The following is a 20056-nucleotide window of genomic DNA, read 5'->3' as shown; positions in this document are numbered from 1 at the left end:
ATGGGAAGGGTTCTTATAGGCATCTGCTGAGAATTTCATGTCAATAGCACCTTTAGAAATATATTTACTTAGAAAATTGGTGACATATTCGATCCTTATTTTGCCCGTATCAGTGCTATCTCCAACCATTATCAAAACACTAAATGAGGGAATTTGTTTTAGAAGAACGGCGCTCCACCTCTTGGTGTTGTTCCAGAGACTTGTCCCCTTTAATTAGATCTCTCTCTGTATGGAAAATGTAAATGCTTCAGTATGACAACAAATTCTGTAACTTCTTTTTATTAACAAGTTCGCCTTTAGGCAATAATATGGGAAAAAGGCAGATCAAAGACAGCTGAAATCAGTTAAAAGCCTCCTTTGTATTTGGCTGTTCATCACTGTAAGTGATTCCCATGATATGGCCCCACAGTCTCAGGCAAAGGGAATAAAGGCCTTTTAACAGATTCTTGCATTGCCCTCTTTTTCCTTCGTGATCAGAAGACATTTTTGCACAAAACTCAACCCCATAATATTTAACATTTATATCTGGGACGAACTCCAATGTCCTGTCCTTTAAAAAAAGAGAAGGGATGAATCAGTTTGAAGTCTGTTAATAAACTAAATGAATCTGGTTTGCCCAAATTGGAAAATCATATATCTGCATGAAACCATCATTATGTCATCTGCCCATACAGTGCCATCGCATTTGCCAGCATATTAAAACTTGTGAATGGGCTAAAAAGTAACATTAATGAAAGGTTTGCTTGTCTTTATTATCACTTTGCTGATTCTCACCTCTACAAAAAACATGACTATAAATTTGGCTTCTTACTCGTATCGACCAACATTTACAGCGTCTGGCAGCTGTTGCTAAATTTTAAGTAACTGTGTGAGGACAACATAAAACAGCTCTATGAGAATCTCTGATTTAACTCTGTAACTTCTGTCGGTGCTGTGCTTTTTTGGAAATCGAATTTCCCAGAGGAACCCACCCGGGGGATTAATAAAGTTCTATCTAATCTAATCTGATTTGGTGCCATCACTTTGAAGCTCAACTATACTGAGTCATTTTTAGTCAACTCATACGCATTAAGCCATATTTATCATGATCACTTGTCTGGTTCGCCACAGAGATAAATAGCAAGCATGTCCTGAAGCAAGTGGTTGAGCACAGAGCGAAAACTCGGAGGATAATCATGGATTAGTAATAGTTTCCATGACAGAGATTGCTATAGCATTCTTTGATGGTGCAAAACAAAGCAGCATGGCACACATGATGCTGCAGTCGCGGAGAGTCTGGAGGATGACCATCTACTTTTGATGGGCTTTGCAGAGGAGACAAACATAAGACACTGAGAGGAGCCACACACAGCGTTCCATGTGTGTTTCTTCTTTCTTCATCAGATTTGGACAGTGGAAAGAAATCTTTTTTCTCAACTCATTGACTCCTTTGTGGGCTGCAGGATTAATGGGACCTTTCCAGCATGAATGGATCACAAAGCAGGGAAATGCCCCGCGTAGGGCGTTGGCCAACTACACGGCAAATACAGATAGATAGACTCAGCACCTCTTACCCGCGAGCAATTTAGAGCCTTTCCACTTACGCAGCACCTTTTTCAGCTGGAAAGTCCACAAAAGGCTGAGACTGAGCCAACTCTGCTGCACTGCTGTGAAGCAAAAGCTTTGTAACAGTAGTTAAAGAGCTACTCTGTAGGAAACATTGCAGCTTGTGTCATTGTTGTAGGATTTTGAAACGTTTTGCTCGTTGAATGCAAGGACTCACAGATGTGTAAAATTCAAAAGGCTGAAAAGTACACCAACACCCGATTTTATTAAAATGCATCATGGTGACTGTGATGGCTGTTGGCAAATGTTATAAGAAAATTCAGTAAGTGCATCTTTGTGTGGGATTTTTCTGCTTCGAGGAGTTTCTGGAAACACCCATCCAGAGTTAAAAATACATTTTTAATTGGGGTTTCATTTTTCCATGTCTAATACAAAATGAACAATCACAGATTTCTTATTTCAAATAAGACTACAGAGTCTTCGTACTTACTTGCTGTAGTGATGGTTGCTGTAAATCAGTTTACAGGGTTTGGAGATAGGAAAATCTGTGAATGCAGTGCAAAACCCCTCAACAAAGGTAATAATTATTCACAAGAAATCAAAAACCCAAACTTGATATTACGTTCCAAGTTGGCACCCTATTCAAACACTGCATGTTGCTCACCGAGTCCAAACACCAAGAATGTTTCTCTTTGCTTTTGGAACACTTTAAGCATTTAGTAACATCGTCTGACCCAGACAATTAAAGCAATGATAATAATAATAATATTAAAATACAGATAAATCTCTTCCAGACTTTTGGAAAGATTCAATTCCGATATTACTGAAGGGGAATGTACTGTTGTGGAATTTGTGCAGCACACTAACGTCACACTAGCATCCAGTGCCAGTTTACAAAAATACATGCACAGTGTAGCAATTGATTAAGAATTAATTAGCAATTATTAGCAACCATCAAACATTACATGGTTGTTGCACACACAATAACATGCTCTCTTACCAAAAATGGATTTTTATTATAAAGATGTGTAATTTTGTTTTTTACAAATATATTTTTTGCACCACTTTTGTTCTCACACGATCAGTTCACGTTTGATTTGCATATTTACATTAAATTTAAATGTATCGTATCAGATTCTAACAAACATCATGCATGTTTTATTCCTTTAAGGTCAGTATTGAACATCTATATTTCTTCATCTATGGCTGATTCCTCAACCTTCGCTCTGCTGGCTGCGGTGTCCCACCAGTGGAGTTCAGCTGAGCACACCCAGAGGTGACGCACACACCTGGAGGTCCTCTAAGACCCGGATGGCCCCTGAGCCCAGGCCGGCCCGTATGCCCCCTTTGACCCTGCCTTCCAGGCTGGCCATTGAAGGCTCTGCCAGGACGTCCACGCTGACCTGCGACGGAGTCAAAAATATTGTTTAGTCTTCAGTTCGTGCAGTCTGCTCAGTGAGCTGAGTAATGCTTCTTGTGCAGATTCCAAGACCAGCGTACTTCCAGAGAAAAATCATTTCATTCTGTCCAAGAAGTACTCATGTTACTGTACACCAGCCCCTTTTCCCTGGAATTTAAAACTAAGAATAAGCTGAACATGCTTAGCAAAGATGTCGACATCAGTTGATGCCTTAATTTCAGTTAAAAAAAAAGTTAAAAGTACCCTTTGGTCCAGGGTCTCCAGTATTACCAGGCAGGCCGTAACCCTTGGCTCCTTTATCACCTTGCTCTCCTCTGTCACCTGCAATCAAAACACACACGCAGATGCATGAGTTCAAGAAAGATCTATATGTTTGGGCTGCTAGACTACTCTTTACATCATTTCCGCTTCGCCATGCTCTCAAACTTAAGTAGTCATCACTCTGGTCCACTCATTTTCTTGGCTGCCTCATATGAACCAATCAGCCTCTTTCCCTTTAATTCTCAGTACTCTTCTGTCACTCTGTCTTTTAGCCTCACTTCTGTGTGTGACCCAGCTTCTTTGTCACGGCGGGGTGCGCCGATGTGTGCGGAAACAGGACCCAAAAGCAGATGATGACGAGGAATAGTAATGATTAACAGAAAAGTGAACCTTTATTGCGATGACGGCAGGAAATGAACCAAGAGACCAAAGCAAACAGGCAAAACACTAAGAAACAAAACACTGAACTGGCAAAACACTAAGAAACAAAACACTAAAGGTACTAAGACCAAAAACTATAACTATGACCGAGGTGGAAAATAAACAGGCTAAGGCTATGACTATGACTGTAACTCTGGTGAGAATAAACAGACGAACTGACAATGGCATGAAGAAAACAAAAGGCTTAAATACAGACATGAGGTGATCAGGGGAAGTGGCGACACATGGGGGAAAACAGCTGACAGACATAAACCTAATGACAGGACCAGGAGAGGAAAGCTAAATACAATGAACAAAGAACACATGACATTGTCAGAATAAAACAGGAAATGACAACACAACTTAACAGACCTAATACGTGATGAAATAAATAGAAAACCCCAAAACATAGAAAACCCAGGAACAATAACTGCCTAAACTAAAGGCAAATAGGAAATAACACAAACTAATAACATATCAAAAAATACAAAGAAAACTCAGAGTGCTGGGTCGGAGACCCAGCCTGTGACATTCTTCCCATCTCCACCTCATCTTGGCCAGACAGAGATCCTCATCCAAGTCTACACATGCTTCATCTTTGCCACCATCAGCATCTAGACGCCGCTATGTAGCTTAACTGGAGTGTAATTGCCAGAGTTCTGACTTTACTACTCAAACTCTATATTTCAGGAAATCCTGTTCAGTTCCTTTCTGAACTCTACTAATGACCAAGCTGTTGATGTTGATTAAACACCATACGTGTTACTGAGATCACTGGTAAATTAATGTTTAAAACACCTTATAAATATTCTTCAGTTTCATTGGCCTGGCAGGGGTATGACCGTGACATCACACTCAGGCCTCAAACCATAAATAAGAAAATGTACACGTTCATGACCAGGAGCTGAGCAACCAAACTGTGCACACGGCTAAAACTTGATGTTGATTATCTATATCAGATATTATGACATCATCATGTTGCTCAAAAATATGATCACACAGAGCACACCTGGACCCTGAGCCCTTGAAGGGTGCAGGTAGATGCTGGGCTGGTGGAACGCTTAAAAGACTCAAGAGATTTCTTTTTCAGTAGTGTCCATTTGGGACATGATTCTACGACAGTGCAAAATCTGTGATGCAGCGCAGCTCAATTTGCTGCCCTGAAGAACTTGAAAAAGAGTCAGACACCATGTATTTTGAGTAAGCGTTCCATTCATAATGTACTGATGTATTTCTGGGGGGTTTTGTCCTGATGGTAAGAGGCCAAAAAATAAAATGATGTCTGTTTAAGTATAGGATATCATAGCCTTCTTTCCAGCACGTATTCTACCTAAAATAAACCTTGATTAGTTATTATTTTTTCATGTATATTAGACTGTATTCATAAATACAGTCTCCCTTGTTTGTTATCCATACCTGCTTCTCCTTTTCGGCCTGCTTCTCCAGCTTCTCCGTAGAATCCCGGTGGGCCCACTTCTCCTTCCGTGCCATGATTACCAGGATCCCCCTGACAACATCATCAACAGGAAAACACATTGTTAATCTTTTGAGTGTTTTCAGCTTGAACCTGGCCACCACTTAAGTCCTGTTTCACCTCTAACCAGCTCTGAACAAAAAGTCTGAAAAGATTTATTTGGCTGATAACTCAATACTCTGATGGGAAAACACTGCATTTTATTGGTGCATCACTTGTTTTAGCACCAAACGCCACAACATCAGGCTTACCATCCAAAATCTAATATAGAGGAATATTTTTATATAGTCATGGTTTCAAGAACATTTATCAGCCAGAGAGTTATTGTGATTAGGAGTTGTGGGACATGAATTGATTCTACACTGTAAAATAATGTGGAAAAGCCTTTCTAATCCAAGGACAGCCTTGATACTTTCCAAAAACCATGCAAAACAGACCAAGTGTCTAGTCTGTGACTCCTTATTTGTCCTCATGGAGACGTGGAAAATTGTAATGTTTTCATTCCAAGCTTTTCTGCCAAATACTTCAGCTCTCTTAGTCCAGTCCAGACCTTCGCAATGTGTTTGCATTTTACTCAGCCAGGCAGACAATAATGAACAATGTATGGAGAATGTACTTGGATTCTGACAGTGTGTTTAAGCTAAAGGTCTGCACAGGACATGTGCAAATTTTTTTTCTTTTTTTTTATAGTAAATGTTCCTAGAGTGTAGACTGATATGTCTTGAACAGTGAACACCCAAAGTGTAAAACTCACAGGTGGTCCGGGGGGTCCTTTCTGTCCAGGGGGACCAGGGGCACCCATGGGAACATCCCCGTACAGAGGACAGACAGCAGCACATGTCCTCTTCACTGAGTTGGCAAACATGGACATCTGCTCCAGGACCACTTTCTTACAAACCTCAATCACGTGTTGAGCAGGGAGGGTCGGACCCTGTGTAAGAAATCATTACCACATCCATCACTGGAAGGATTCCAACCACGGGACATGTAAAATGGATTATTACAGGACGGGGCACGCTGAAGCAACGGCTGCCTCTCTGAGGGAAATGCAGCGAACAAAGCCAACAATATTTCCCGAGGCTCATTATGGATTTATAGCCACACTAAACGAAACTCTTGCTGTGACTCACTACTAACTGCAGGCTAATGAGACACTGTTTAAATGTGTTCTTGACACCAAAGCTGTTACCAAACACTGTGTGTGCCAGTCAGTGTAACTACTAGAGCAAATGATTACTCTGCGCTTTCTGTGCCATTTTTCACAGAACGATGACGTGCCAATTATAGTAGAGACTGCTTTTCATGTCAGTTACAGAGCTAAATACAAACAGTACTACTCTATACTGTAAGCATTTAAATGTTATTTGTATCAGCCAAAAAAAAAAAAAAGCCCGAGGCTTGTATTTTACTTACTGGGGGACCCGGCGGCCCCTGAAAACCATCTGGTCCAAGTTCACCTCGAACACCCTTGACTCCGACAGGACCTGAACGTCCAGGTGGGCCTGCAGGCCCGCGCTTCCCTCGTCCTCCCCGAGGACCCTGCTTACCCCTGTCTCCAACCTACACAGGATGTTAACAACATCAGCAGGACACGATTAAGGATGGAGCAAGCGTATACGTCAGGATACAACATGTAATCACTTCTGCATGGATGCAAGCTTTATGGAAAGCATTAACTGCTTAAAATCTAAATGATATGAATGGTTATAGGTTTAGGGACAAATGTTATACTGAATACAGGAAATAAAGAAAGTGTAAACAGACATTTAAAGAGTAAAATCTTTCAACCTCCCAAAACCTGCCCTGGAAGTATAATGTATAAATATATTTTTAAAAAAACATGATATTTTTATGGACGTTTGAAAATAGAAATTAAATCCGGCAGAGAGCTTTGAGAAATGTGCAGAATTCATTTTAGTGCATTTGTGCTTCTGTTCTTATCACATTGACAGATGTTCTAAATATGTTTGGAATGTTATTTAATGGATTCGTATCATGTGACGATCGGATTTTCTAATCGCCGTAGCTGCAGAAATATTATAGTGTTAGGAAACTCCACACCTGCACAACTCCTCTCTTCAGTGACTCAACTAATCACAACTAGCCTGATATATTAAATCGGAGAACTGGGTTGATTGCAAATGACAGCTTATAGTGACAGAAAAAAGGTTCGTGATCCCTCTGGAATTCCCAGGAATTCTGAATTGATTATTCCTAAAATGTGCTCTAATCACAGTTATAGCTGCAATCTAAACTAATAACACAGAAACATTTGTACTTTTCATGCCTTTATTCAACGCATTGAGTAATCACTCAGCGCATTCTCCTTTACTGGCCAGGAAGTGTCTCCTTTCAGCAGACACTTCCTGCAGCTGCTTATGAGTCTTGAACAACAATAAAGAGGAAATTTGGACCATTGCTCCTACAATAAGTCTTTCAAAACATTTCTTGGATTGTTCTTGATGGAACGGACCTCATCAAGTCAAGCCAAAGCTCAACTGAGTCAAGGTCAGCAATCGAAATCAGAAAAGGGATTTTTTGTTTCCCCTCCCCCTTTTCCATAATTCTTGTGCTGTCTTACTCGTGTGCTTTGGGGTATTGTCCTAAGCTTATGTGATGCTGCCCTCACATTCACCTGTACAATTTATCTCAATGGCTGCACGTCTTTCAGAGGTAAGGCAGCAAAACAATTCCAAATCATGATACTCCCTACACCATCTGTGGTTGGGATGAAGTTTGGGTGTTGCTGAGCAGTTCCATTATTTCCACTTAAGTCTCATCTGTGGCAGAACAGAGTCTCAGATGTGTTGTGGAACATCTCCGTGGACATTTGTAAACCGAGGACGTGTTGCAAAGTGCAATTCCAGTAACATCATTCTTATTTTTAAGTCTTCTCAAGTGGCATTTAAACACTGTAGCAAGTTTTATTAAAGTGTTTTTTTGTTACCACCGAGCTCTTTGCAGGTTGTGCTCTTGATGTGATCATTGGAGAAGACTTTTGCTTAAGAAAAGTAGCAACAGTGTTCAGTTTTATCCATTTTTTTCTTACTTTGGCTTGAACACCTTGAAAAGTGTACTAGAAAGCAAGATTAATGACTTAGCAAAGTAGGTCGAGCCTAGAGTTGGGAGTTTTCAGTGTCACAGAGGTGACCTGACCTGGCTAGATCATTATGGCAACTTATGTTGAACACATAACTTGGTCTTTAGTAGATCATGTTCAGAATTGTGTTCAATGAATACAATTAATTTCACTTCAATTTTGTGACAAACTAAAGCTATTTCCATATCTCCTTTATTAGACTACGGGAACTCAACAAACTGAGAAACCTTTAATTTTCAATTGTAGACAATGCACTTTAAAATTTCAGAATTCTTAGAAACAAGCAGCAGCACAGTGAGCACACTAAGGGGTAATATGGATGCATAAACTCGTAAGAAGTGCAAAACTTATGTTGTAATTCTCTCTCACTTAGATGACACTGAGTCTGGAACTTCAAGTAATTACACAGCGTGCAAAACGTTTTTCCTGTAACTGCAATTGAACTCTTTAAATCAGTTTGTTCTTGAAATGAATGTTGTACACCAAGACTTTTAATCATTAGTCGGTGTTATAATTATTATGCTCCAATTTATCGTTAAGAAAAAAACACACATACAGTCTCATGTATGAAATCTCACCTGTCCTGCTGGGCCCTTAACTCCTTGTTCTCCCTTTAAAAAAAAAATTAATTTGATGTTAAGATAGAAAAAATGAATATGTTGAGCAACAGGGAAAAGATAAGTAAGGCAGTACCTGTACACCTTTAACTCCTTTAATACCCTGGATTCCCGTGTCACCCTGTACAAGGCAAAAGAAAAATAACATTTTCATGATTTTTTGCAATTATTTTGGTTCATTATATTGATCACATTCACACTGAGCAGTCCCACACATACTTTAGCAGGTTAGTCCCATACACTAAAGTCCAACACTGTTAGCTACTCTACTCTATCATTTTTTGCCAGTGTTCATCCCACATCCACTGTGGGCTGACAGCTGAGATGATCCAGTTGTAGAGCTATGAAATATTTCAATAAGCATATCTCCTGCATGCATTCTAATACCATATGTCCATCCATGCTGACCTTTACCAACCCATATGCGAAAGTCATGTTTGCAAATTGAAAACACTTCTGAACATGCTTTATTTTAAATTACTTTTCATTTATTGATTTATTTGTTACATAAATTATTTGTTTTTCTTCTTCATGTGAAGTAAAACAGTGGTTTCTGCATGAATATCTCCCCTTTTCATTGGTGTGGGATGTACTGTAAACACTGAGAGCAGGTCCTGTGGGGGAGTTTAGCACTTTTAGTGACCTCCTGTCCATATGGAGAGACAAAAATACACTGAGCCAACATGCCCTGAGCAGCAGCCTCTGATTTGACATATTAAACTGTTTCCTCGAACTCTACCAACTTATGTTACATTAGTGGGCAGCGAAATTAGGGATGGTTTATACAACATTATAAAAAAGTGCTGTCTAGTATCTAATTGGACCTACCATTGTTACCTAAATACAAGGTTGCTTTCCAAACCAGGAAAATGTCTTGGTTTGGACAGAGAATCCATCTGTAAATCTTAAATTCTATGTGGCTCATTGACCCAGCAAATGATTCCCAAATAGCCGCTATAATTGAACCATTAACAGTAATTTTGCCCCCATTTTATTTCTCAAATGGGTAATGGATAGGGATGTATTACCTTGGGCCCTCGTTTTCCAGGCATGCCCACATGTCCCTGTAAAAAGATGACATGGTTTAATAGCTCGAAGAAAATGAACTAGTGTTTGGAAGAGTTAAGAAAAGTCATCTGGAGCACTTACAGTGGGTCCAGGTGGGCCAATAAATCCAGGTCTTCCTGGCTTTCCTGCAGAACCCTTGTAACCTCTGGGGCCCTAGAGGATATAACATTTATTAACCAACCTAAGCTACAGCTTTATTCTTTGTCATTTCCCTTTAGGATGGCAAACTACTTTACAAACAAAATGGATTATGTGCTGTCTTTGGTGAATGAAATGCCTGAAAATGTGACTTACAGTTTGCCCTCTGGGACCTATTTCTCCTGGTGGCCCCAGGGTGCCTTTCTCCCCCTGTAAAAGGAACAAATGGCCAGATATTAATCTGCCAAAAAAACTACATTTTACACTTATTTACAAAACTTAACAATATCAGTGAGTTACCTTTGCTCCACTTTGTCCAAGTTTTCCGCTGAGGCCCTGTGGTCCTTGATAAGCCTGTAGAGAACAGATGACATTTACAGTATAATGATAAATGGGCACTGCTTCCAAAATTCTACATAAACATGTCATTATAAGAAGAATATAATACCTCTATTCCTGGATCACCATCTCTGCCAGGTAAGCCCGGATCTCCAATAATGCCCTAAGGAGACATATTATTTTTGCAAGTGCAAGTGAGCCCTCGGGTGTGATGCGCTGAGTGTGTTGGCAGTGAATTACCTTTGGTCCTATGGTGCCAGCTCTGCCCACAGGTCCTTGAATTCCCTAGATTTCAAGACAAAAACACTCATAAGAATTCAAAATTATGTTGTTATAAATTTAATCAAGCAAAATAATATATCCCCACGGTTGATCTGTGACTTACAGGTCCCCCCTTCAGTCCAGGAGTTCCCCTTTCTCCAGGATCTCCCACAATGCCCTGTAAATTCATCATACAAAGTGACATAAGTTAAAATGTTGCTTTATCTGCAATACATTTGTTTCAGTAGTAAATTAATAGGACGTGCCCTCATATAGTTCATGCAGTGTAGGTATCATGTAGGTTATCGCTGCAGTTCAAGCCCTTCTTCCAGTGACTCACCAGCTTACGTTAATATAGTTCAGGCCCTCAGATCTCAGCCAAAATCCAGCCACATGAACTAATGTTGTTTATGGAGACGGCACATAAGCCAAAAACATAGCTCTATTCCAGTGTTTTACAACATTAAAAATGATTTACGCACCCTTCATGCTCACATAAGGGGATTTTGAAGGAAGCGCACAAAGACTGTAGAGTGTTTTTTTATGGATCATGGAAAAGGGAATCCCACAACCACCCACCTGCTTTCCTCTAAGCCCAGGTCGCCCTGTTGCACCAGAAGCCCCTTTTTCACCCTAAAAATAAAAACATAACAGTTTCAGATTATATAATATGAGGGAAAAATTAAGTAAACTGTCAGGAAACTTGAATACCTTAACTCCTTGAAACCCAGGAATCCCTTCATATCCTCTGATGCCTTTAATACCCTTCAAGGAGGTCAAAATGTTAGCTATACAGTAATTATATAATGATTTGCTTAAGGACTTACCACTGGGCCTGAAAGGTTAACTTACAGCTTCTCCCGATTTTCCAGTCTCTCCAATGTCTCCAGGTGGTCCTTGAATTCCCTGTAATTACAGTCAAATGTCAACATTAATTTCTTTGAGTCATCTATAAAGTTATATAGCTACAACAACAAACTTATAACTTCATTAAGTGGCTTGCCAATTAAAGCAAGAACTCAAAAGGGTTATTACCGTAAAGCCCGTTGCCCCTTTTAATCCTTTCAGCCCTTTGGGACCTCTGTCTCCCTGTTAACACAGCATCCCATTAATATTCATCATCATTTGTAAAATTCTGAGGTAAAGAAAATGATAAATTACCACTTGGCCCCAGGGTCCTCTCATTCCTTTCTCGCCTTTGATTCCTTCTTCACCCTGAGGATACATACATGCATACATGAGGCTTCATTAATGAATCTTGAGAACGAGCCAAAGTGAAGTGCAGCCCTGATGGGATCGTTTAAAGACAAATCTCACCTTTGGGCCTGGTTCGCCAATGTTGCCATAATCTCCTGTGTTCCCCCTTATGCCCTGCAAAATAAAGTTTGACTTAATCAAAAGCAAGACTTCTTGCACAACAGCTATTTGTTGGTGAAAGGCCCGGGGAGCAGCGTAAAATTTAATTAACGGTGACTGTTCTCACTGATTACAAGTTAATAAGATTTTTGTCGTTAAACTTTGGATACATCAGACTAAGAGTCTCTTACACTTCAGACTTTCATCCCTAATAAACACAAGGAGGAAAGGTGAAGTGCTAGAGAGATGAGTGACAGGGTGATTTGGGGCAGAAGGACAGCAGCAAGAGAGACAGAAAAAGGGAAGATCTTCAAGCTGGTGTCATATATGGTTTGGAGTGAGAGTTCAGATTGAGCAGTTTGGAGACAAAGTTAGAGAGCCGAGGCGGAGATGGTTTTGATATGTGCAGAGGAGGGAGAGTGGATATACTATACAAAGGATGTTGAAGATGGAGCTTCCAGGCAGGAGGAGAAAAAGACGACCACAGAGAAGAATCATGAATGTAGTGAAGGGGACCATGTAGAGTGTTGGTGTGACAGATGAGTCAGGGAAAGGGTGAGATTCAGGCAGATGATCCACTGTGGCAACCCCTAAATGGAGTAGCCAAAATGATCATTTGGCCACTGTAAGACAGAGCTAGAATAGAGAAAGAAACATCCATCCATTCACTTCCGCTTATCCTTTTCAGGGTTGTGGGGGGACTAGAGCCAATCCACAATGTCTTAGGGTGAGAGGCAGGGTACCTCCTGGACAGGTCACCTGTCTGTCACAGGGCTAACACAAAGATGGAGACAACTATTCACACTCACATTCACACCTATGGGCAATTTAGAGTTTCCAGTTAACCTATCCCCACTAACTGCATGTCTTTGGACTGTGGGAGGAAGCAGGAGTGCCGGGAGAGAACCCATGCAAATACGGGGAGAACATGCAAACTCCACACAGAAAGAAAAGGAACTCAGGACCTTCTTGCTGTGTGGCAACAGTGCTAGCCACCATGCCACTGGGCAGCAGAACACATTTTAAATAAAAATACAATTCTTTGCTTCCCTTTCCCACCATTAGCTAAAGTAGCAAAACCATTATCATTGTGTCAAAATGATAACGGGCGACCGTGGCTCAAGGGGTTAAGAATCACATCTGTAACCGGAAGGCCGCCGGTTCGATCCCTGGGCTCTCTGGCCTGGTCGTTGTGTCCTTGGGCAAGACACTTTACCCTACTTGCCTACTGGTGATGGCCAGAGAGGCCGATGGCACGATATGGCAGCCTCGCTTCTGCCAGTCTGCCCCAGGGCAGCTGTGGCTACAACTGTTGCTTGCCTCCACCAGTGTATGAATGTGAGAGTGAATGAATAGTGGTATTGTAAAGCGCTTTGGGTGCCTTGAAAAGCGCTATATAAATCCAATCCATTATTATTATTAAAACATAAGATTAAAAACACTGCAAAGTCTACCATATAATCAGTTGTTTGTTTTTGCATTATTTTTGCTTATTTTCCATTATGCAACATTATTATTATTATTATTATTATTATGCAACAAATTGGCCTAAATATCAGCTCTAAAGCTAAGGTTAATACCTTAGCTTTAGAGCTGATATTTAGACGCACAGCTGGTGAAAATAGCTTTCAGTAGAGAGTGGGACAAATGCTTTGTACAGTGTCACAGCAAATTATTTAGACAAACATAAAAGCAGCACACAGTAAATAATGTTCTTGGCAAATAAAGGAAGATTTGTTTTGCCTTTTTGTTTGTGTTTTAGAGAAAAAGCTGGCTATCTAGTTGTTAACCGTGTCTCTATATTCATCTGGTATTGATCTTTTGATTTAATTCCAAGCAGAAAGAAAAAAATGAGACAGTATATTTCCTAAAATGTCACATTATTGCTCTAAAAATTAGTCCCCAGCCAGAATAGAGTGAGTTTAGTTTAGCCCACTTTGACCTGGTGGGAGAGGTGGGAAAAACTTGGTTAGTCTCTTTTAAGATCAGTCATTTGGTGCTCATGTGTAATAGATAGGTGTAGTATCTATTTTATCATTGATTGATTTCTTTTTTTTAATCTTTTGATCTTAGACTAGACCATCTAATGCTAAGCTAACATTTTCAAGGCTAGAACTTCCAAGTATTAAGCTTACCATTTGGAACAAGTTTATTTATTTTTCTTACTGTCAAACTAGTCTGAGAATACAAATAAGTTTAAATACTGTAAATGTCAGCGCTCTCATATTAGTCACTTCAATGAAAAATATACACTAGCACTATTTAGGAAAGCTTGGTATAACATGGATCACTGTTGTTTGCACAGATGCTGAGTTCCTTAGTAGTAGAAGGAAAAGTGTTTCCCAATTGGCTGCATTTCACTAAGTCAGCAAACACATTAAGCAAGGCCAGGATGCCTTTGTCGTGACAGTTTATTTGTCTATCTCACTTAAAGCTGTCTTTACGCAGACTCAGCTGGATGGAGTTGAACCTCTAAACAGTGAGCCGAGAGGCATGACCTTGAACTTTATGACATATCAGAGGCAGTGAGGCTGAGAGGAGCAAAGGACCACCCACCACCTGAGATGGCCAGTTCATATCCTCTGTGCCAGGAAATGCCCTCGTCAGATGCCAGCAGGGAAGGAGATAATCAAGCTGGGGTTGTGTACTTCACAAGCCAGCAGGAGATCAAAACTCTAACCACTTACACAAGACAGATGTTTATTCCCAGAGGCGCTACAGCCGCAATTTGGGACATGAATAATGTAGCATGTACACTTCTGGAAATGTGCTCTAAGTGTATGTGAGTCGACACTCAGGCAGCATGGGAGATTTCTTTGAGAGCAAAGGGCATGTTAAAAAGCCAAACTGACGCACAAGTATAAAAAAAATGCTCCTTCTTTAAACACATGTTCAGAGACTTTCTGATCCGTGCCAATAACAGTGACTGCTAAGCATCAAAGAGATTAACAAGTCATAAATTTAAAGTGGAAATAATCACGTCTGCAGCTCTCTGAAGGATAGAAAAGTGGGAGTATTTATTCATTCACTGATGCATGTATAACTGGCTCCGTTAGCCTAATGCTTTAATCTTTCGAATTTTCTGACACCTTTTCTCTTTTTCCCAAATCAGTCCTCCTCTTGTAAAAGAATTAGCCTTTTAGAGAAACAATACATTTGACAATTTTTACACAAGAGTTAAGCAGTCTAATGCCACTCATTACCAAGCACTTGGAGGGCATGGTTATTGCTCAACTGCCTTGTTTTCCTGTGTGTGGGATTCATTACGTTTGGCACGGTTTCTTCCAAATGGGAAAGCAAAACCATTACAAATCCTGTGATCGTTTGCCAGTTTGAGTTTAATCCTGTATTCTAAAACAACAGCGCCTAAATTTTAAGATGTAAATGCATATTTCAGAGCTACAACAACAGCTTATTGTCGCATCCATGTTGGTTCATGTTTATCTAGGATTCTTCAACATGAGTTTTCGAACTGTGAATGGAGCCCCCGTGTTTACTATCGCTAAGCGCTTCTGCTTCCAGATCTGTTTCCATCCTGTCGTCTCTCAGTTGTGCCTCTGTTGCCATTTTCCACAGCTTTGCTGCTGTCTCACGAATGAAAGTTTTACAGTCTCCCTCACCCACAAGCCAGCTTAACTCTTTATTGAGCGGCAAGAGGAAGAAGATTCTGCTCATGCTGAGAATACGTGATGTATTGTATACTGCAGTATGCATTCATCCAGTGAGGTTTGACGCTTTCATGGAATATTGTATATTTTTTACCCAGTTCCCTGGTCTCCCTGGGTCTCCATCCTCTCCCGGAAGGCCTCTATGACCCTGCAGAAGAATAAAAAATATGGCATGACAGATTCAACTTGTCTGTCAACTTGAGCCAGTTGCATGCAGAATGACATTCACCTTTGGTCCTGGAGCGCCCTGGATGCCAGGCTGCCCATGCATACATTTGCAAGAGGGTCTTCCCCCTGTGAGGCCGATCACTGCATATCCTCCACACTGCAATGGACATATAGGTAACCATGTGACTCCACACATACTCCACACCTATCACTAAAAACAGAGATGCAGTAATGTTAGATGGATGACTCACCACGCTCGAGAGCTCACAGCAACCTTCTGAATAGGCCTTTTCAGGGTCACATGACACTTCCATCTGCTGTAAATCCACCTTGAAAGAAACGGAAGATAATATGAGAAAATAAAGCTATATAAAAAAAATCAAAACAAAGACTAGTTAAGATAATTGCAAATGCAAAGTGTCAACATACAGACACAGAGCGATCTCCTGCAGCACGCTTTACAATGGAGGTATATCCTTGGTGGATGATTGGCCTTGGCTCATCAATGGACTCCACTCTGATCTCTTCACAGTCTATCAGCAGTTTCACCTGGCTGCCCTTCACACTCAGTCCTACCTTGTGCCACTCTCCATCAAAGACCTTCTCCACACCATGGAAGGTCCTCAGCATCTGGCTTCCATGGGGGCTTGTGAAGAAGAAGTCTAAGGAACGTGTATCACCCTGGAACCGAAGGCCAACCTGCTCTTGTCCCTCAGGGTCACTGATCTGCCACAGGTTCCAGGACTCCTTGGCAGTGTCTTTGGTCGCCCTAAATGTTGCAATGACCGAGTAGTCGGAGGGAAGTCCATCTGGGTACACGTCGCTGTGGCACAAGAATCAGGTTTAGAGGGCTGGGTGACTAAACAGAGGGTACTTTATTTCAAAAATCAGCAAAAAAATTCTGGGAATTTAATAGTTTTATTTTATATGAAGAAGTAAAAACTGAGACACTTGAACTATGGTGGTGGTGGAGTTTTATATATCACTAGTGCCAAAGTTAGCTTGGTAGCTAATCTACAGCTGTAGTCTGCACAAAACTAAAAAGGAAAAAAAATGTTAAAATGCATTTTCTACATAATAAAGTGTCAATCGATGTTGCTAAGCTTTTAAAACAGATGTTTTAAACGGTGAACTTGCACAAAGGCAGGACCTCCCTCTCTGAGCAAAACGAAGCCATCATTAACACCTGTGATTTTCCTACTGTGACAAGTCAAATTCTCTGATGTGAAAAAGCTCTACTGTGGGAACTTGACCTGCAGTGACACCTGTACCAGAATCCTACACCACAGTTGTTTGTTCATACTGCAGACACAACACAGTTGTCAGTGTTAAGTTGTTCAACAAAGAGAAATTTAACACCAGTCTTGAAAGATTAAAGGACTCAGCTCCGTTTGCACTCCTGACCAGATGCAGTGTGATCAGAGGTGTCCTCTGCTGCACCTGTGACCACACCTGATATTCAGTGTGCACTCCTACACACACCTTGGTTACACCACTTGAGATCCGTATCAAGTAATATATTATATGAAAGGGAATGAAGAGAGCTGTACAACAAACTTTTTTATTTTGTCAGCATGATGCCCTAGGATTTCACAATGACGCCTTATGGTTTGGCAAAATCGCACACGGATAACTATATCTTTATATTCTCAAGTTTTCACAGCTTATAGAAGCTAAAGATTTCAGGCAGTTCTGCTCCAGTCATATGAATAAAGATAATTAAAAGTCAGCATGTAATGCCTCAAGGTCATAGGCCAAAGGTCAGACATCAGCCAATAAGAGGAGGCTGACATCCTCATATTATAATAAAACAACATAAAACATCAAAGTTTTAGTGTAGACCTTCGGGGGAAGTTCTCAGAGTGCTCTTAAGCTAGTTTTTAATTATTTCTAAGCTCTAGTGAGGTTTAGCAGATCTGTACCTCATGGACTTCTGTAGATGGATGGAGGGGTTGATACGGTAGGCCACTGCCTCAGGTTGAGAGCCGTCCACCCTCCTCACTCCTCTTGAGTCAGGCACATGAAACTCCTCCAGTAAGTCAAAACCTCGCAGCACAAACACTCAGGTTAGTTTGCTTTATAACTGGTTGAGCATCAAAGGTGTTGGACTATTTCTGAATCTTACGTCACTGCTGATATCACCGACTTTTATTAGATAGATGCATTACTCAGTGTTGTTATTAATGCCATCTAATCAGTGAGGTAATCCATTAAACCCATTAGCACAACAAGGCTGTTTATTTTCCTTCATGGGTGAATTTAACCACTAAATTTTAAACACTGGATGCTTTGTACTGCACTCTGAATGAGATCAGCATTGCTGCAGAATTTCCTGTAAATGTTCAGATTAAAGCTGGGGAATGTTTATGATTACAGACACTGTGACCTAAATATACACCTGCTAAGAAATATTAGCCTTAGATTTTTTGGAAAACACTGTTGCCAGGTTATTTTTATGTGAATTGGCTTGTTTGTGACTTTAATCTGTGGATACTGAACAGGACACCATAGCTAAGAAAATGTAAAAAAAAAAAAAAAAATGTTTCAGGCTGCACACTCTTTGGCTCCAAATAGTAATCTAATCCTCAAAACATTTGTTCCTGATTTCTCTCTTTTTTTTTTTTTTTTTTTTTTGCTGCTCTGTTTTCTATCAAAAGAAATAAAAACACAACGATAACTGTTTTTTAGTGATAGCGTAACTCTGCTGCAGGAGTTCAAAGTTTAATGTGCAAATCTTAACCCTAGATTGACCTCTGCACACCTTTTACTGTGCATATTGGCATGGAGCAGCTGTTGGACCAGGCACTGGGCTGACAAACAGTGACATCTGCTGGTCAGAATACAGTAGTGGGCTACCGTTTAGAAAAAAAGAAAAAGAAAAAAACAACTAATTCTTAATATGATATTTAGGATTATAACTGCCGTTTACTTTTTTTTAACCACAAAGGGCTGATCTGAGTTTAGATGGCATCATGTATAACAAGAGCTGCACCCACACAATCAACCAACACCTGTCTACATTTGGTTATGATACATAAAAAATTGTTCTTTTTATACATTCGAAAATAGGCAGTAATATGAGGTTACGCATTTAAAAAATGCAAACTTACTTGGCAACTTTTGACACTGGGCCAGTCGCAAAAGAGAAAAGAGAGCCACAAACACCAGCATATTTTTCTGAGCTGGCATTTTCAGTTTTTTGATGTCTGGAATTATAAGTGCCTGTAATACAGCAATTAAACAAACCAATAATTCTAAGAGATCAGGTCGCACACTATGTTAATATAGGCTTTGTGAAACCCTCCGATGTCTTCCAAAAGTACTCCCTACCCATGCACAAAGGTTAAAGATATCAAAAGAATAGAAGGAAACTAAGAGTAATAATAATACCAATAAGAAAGCATTTTTCTGACTATGTTTTATTGCAAGATTATCTTCAGTATGAGCTGTAGTTACAGCTTTGCCTACGCAAATGATTTGCAGTTTAAGCACCTAGATTGTTACCTATACTATGATTACAAAACTAGATAACATGTGTAACTGATCCAATTAAAATGTCCTCAGCTCAACAACCTGATATCATTTATTGCTTTTAAAACTTTCCTGCTACCTCCTTAAATTGTATTAAATGTAAAAGTTAAGAAAACTGTATGGAATATTAGAATTACTTACATATTCCTGTGAAGCTTCTGGGAGTTCCCGTTGATGGATCTTTCCCAGTTTCTGGTGTGTGGATTTAAACCGTTCTAAAGTGCCATCACAGGGCCGGTGTTTGAGCTGAGCAGGAGGATCATTCAATCACAGGATCCCTGAGAACCCCTGAGCTCCACTCCACCTTTGGTCCCCAGAGGATCCTTCTCTTCTCATACGTCAGCCAGACCTAAGACGACTAAACAGCCCTGCGTCACCACATTGAAGAGGTGCAGGCATACTTCATGCAAGTTAAAACTACTGAAATGATGCTTCAGTGTTGGAAACTAATCCTGTCCTTGAACTTTGATCAAAATTTTGATCAGTTATGCTAAAAAATAGTTGAATTTAGTGATTTGCCTTCGGAAAATCAGTTTCTCTGAGAGAAAGATGCAGTATGTCACAGCTAAACACAAGACGCTCTGCAAACATTCCATGTAGAAAAGATCACACCTTCAATCTAACCCGCCACTGCACCTAAACACTGCTGAATTATACTGCATACAATAAATACCTGCAACACATGAAAAA

The 20056-nt window shown here is 40.2% G+C and overlaps 1 protein-coding gene across 1 annotated transcript; it reads right to left on the bottom strand.

Moving 5' to 3' along the window:
• Nucleotides 1-1791: 1791 nt before the first annotated feature.
• On the bottom strand, nucleotides 1792-19839 carry LOC308387904 (uncharacterized protein). The gene is made up of 27 exons (XM_080868272.1): nucleotides 19508-19839; nucleotides 18946-19057; nucleotides 17758-17881; nucleotides 16265-16658; nucleotides 16087-16164; nucleotides 15897-15992; nucleotides 15762-15815; nucleotides 11961-12014; nucleotides 11805-11858; nucleotides 11679-11732; nucleotides 11496-11549; nucleotides 11355-11408; nucleotides 11223-11276; nucleotides 10768-10821; nucleotides 10623-10667; nucleotides 10492-10545; nucleotides 10344-10397; nucleotides 10200-10253; nucleotides 9987-10058; nucleotides 9866-9901; nucleotides 8914-8958; nucleotides 8799-8831; nucleotides 6534-6680; nucleotides 5875-6051; nucleotides 5063-5153; nucleotides 3209-3286; nucleotides 1792-2948 (listed from the first exon to the last, which is right to left on the bottom strand). Exons 2-27 carry the CDS (start codon nucleotides 19022-19024, stop codon nucleotides 2746-2748), a joined length of 2292 nt encoding a protein of 763 aa, XP_080724398.1. The 5' UTR covers nucleotides 19025-19057; nucleotides 19508-19839; the 3' UTR covers nucleotides 1792-2745.
• Between the last annotated feature and the right edge of the window lie 217 nt (nucleotides 19840-20056).

This window comes from Rhamphochromis sp. 'chilingali' (assembly GCF_963969265.1).
Source record: "Rhamphochromis sp. 'chilingali' genome assembly, chromosome: 20".
Classification (NCBI taxonomy): domain Eukaryota; kingdom Metazoa; phylum Chordata; class Actinopteri; order Cichliformes; family Cichlidae; genus Rhamphochromis; species Rhamphochromis sp. 'chilingali'.
Note: the sequence above shows the minus strand (reverse complement) of the source record. Positions and strands in the feature narration are given on the sequence as shown.

What these genes read in the sequence shown, in the direction of transcription:
- LOC308387904 (XM_080868272.1), bottom strand. Translation starts at nt 19,024, where the DNA reads ATGCCAGCTCAGAAAAATATGCTGGTGTTTGTGGCTCTCTTTTCTCTT. An exon ending in CTGGAAAATCGGGAGAAGCT is followed by an intron (nt 11,409 to 11,495) that starts GTAAGTTAACCT and finishes ACCTCCTTGAAG; the next exon opens with GGTATTAAAGGCATCAGAGG. An exon ending in AGGCCGAAAAGGAGAAGCAG is followed by an intron (nt 3,287 to 5,062) that starts GTATGGATAACA and finishes TTTTGATTGCAG; the next exon opens with GTGACAGAGGAGAGCAAGGT.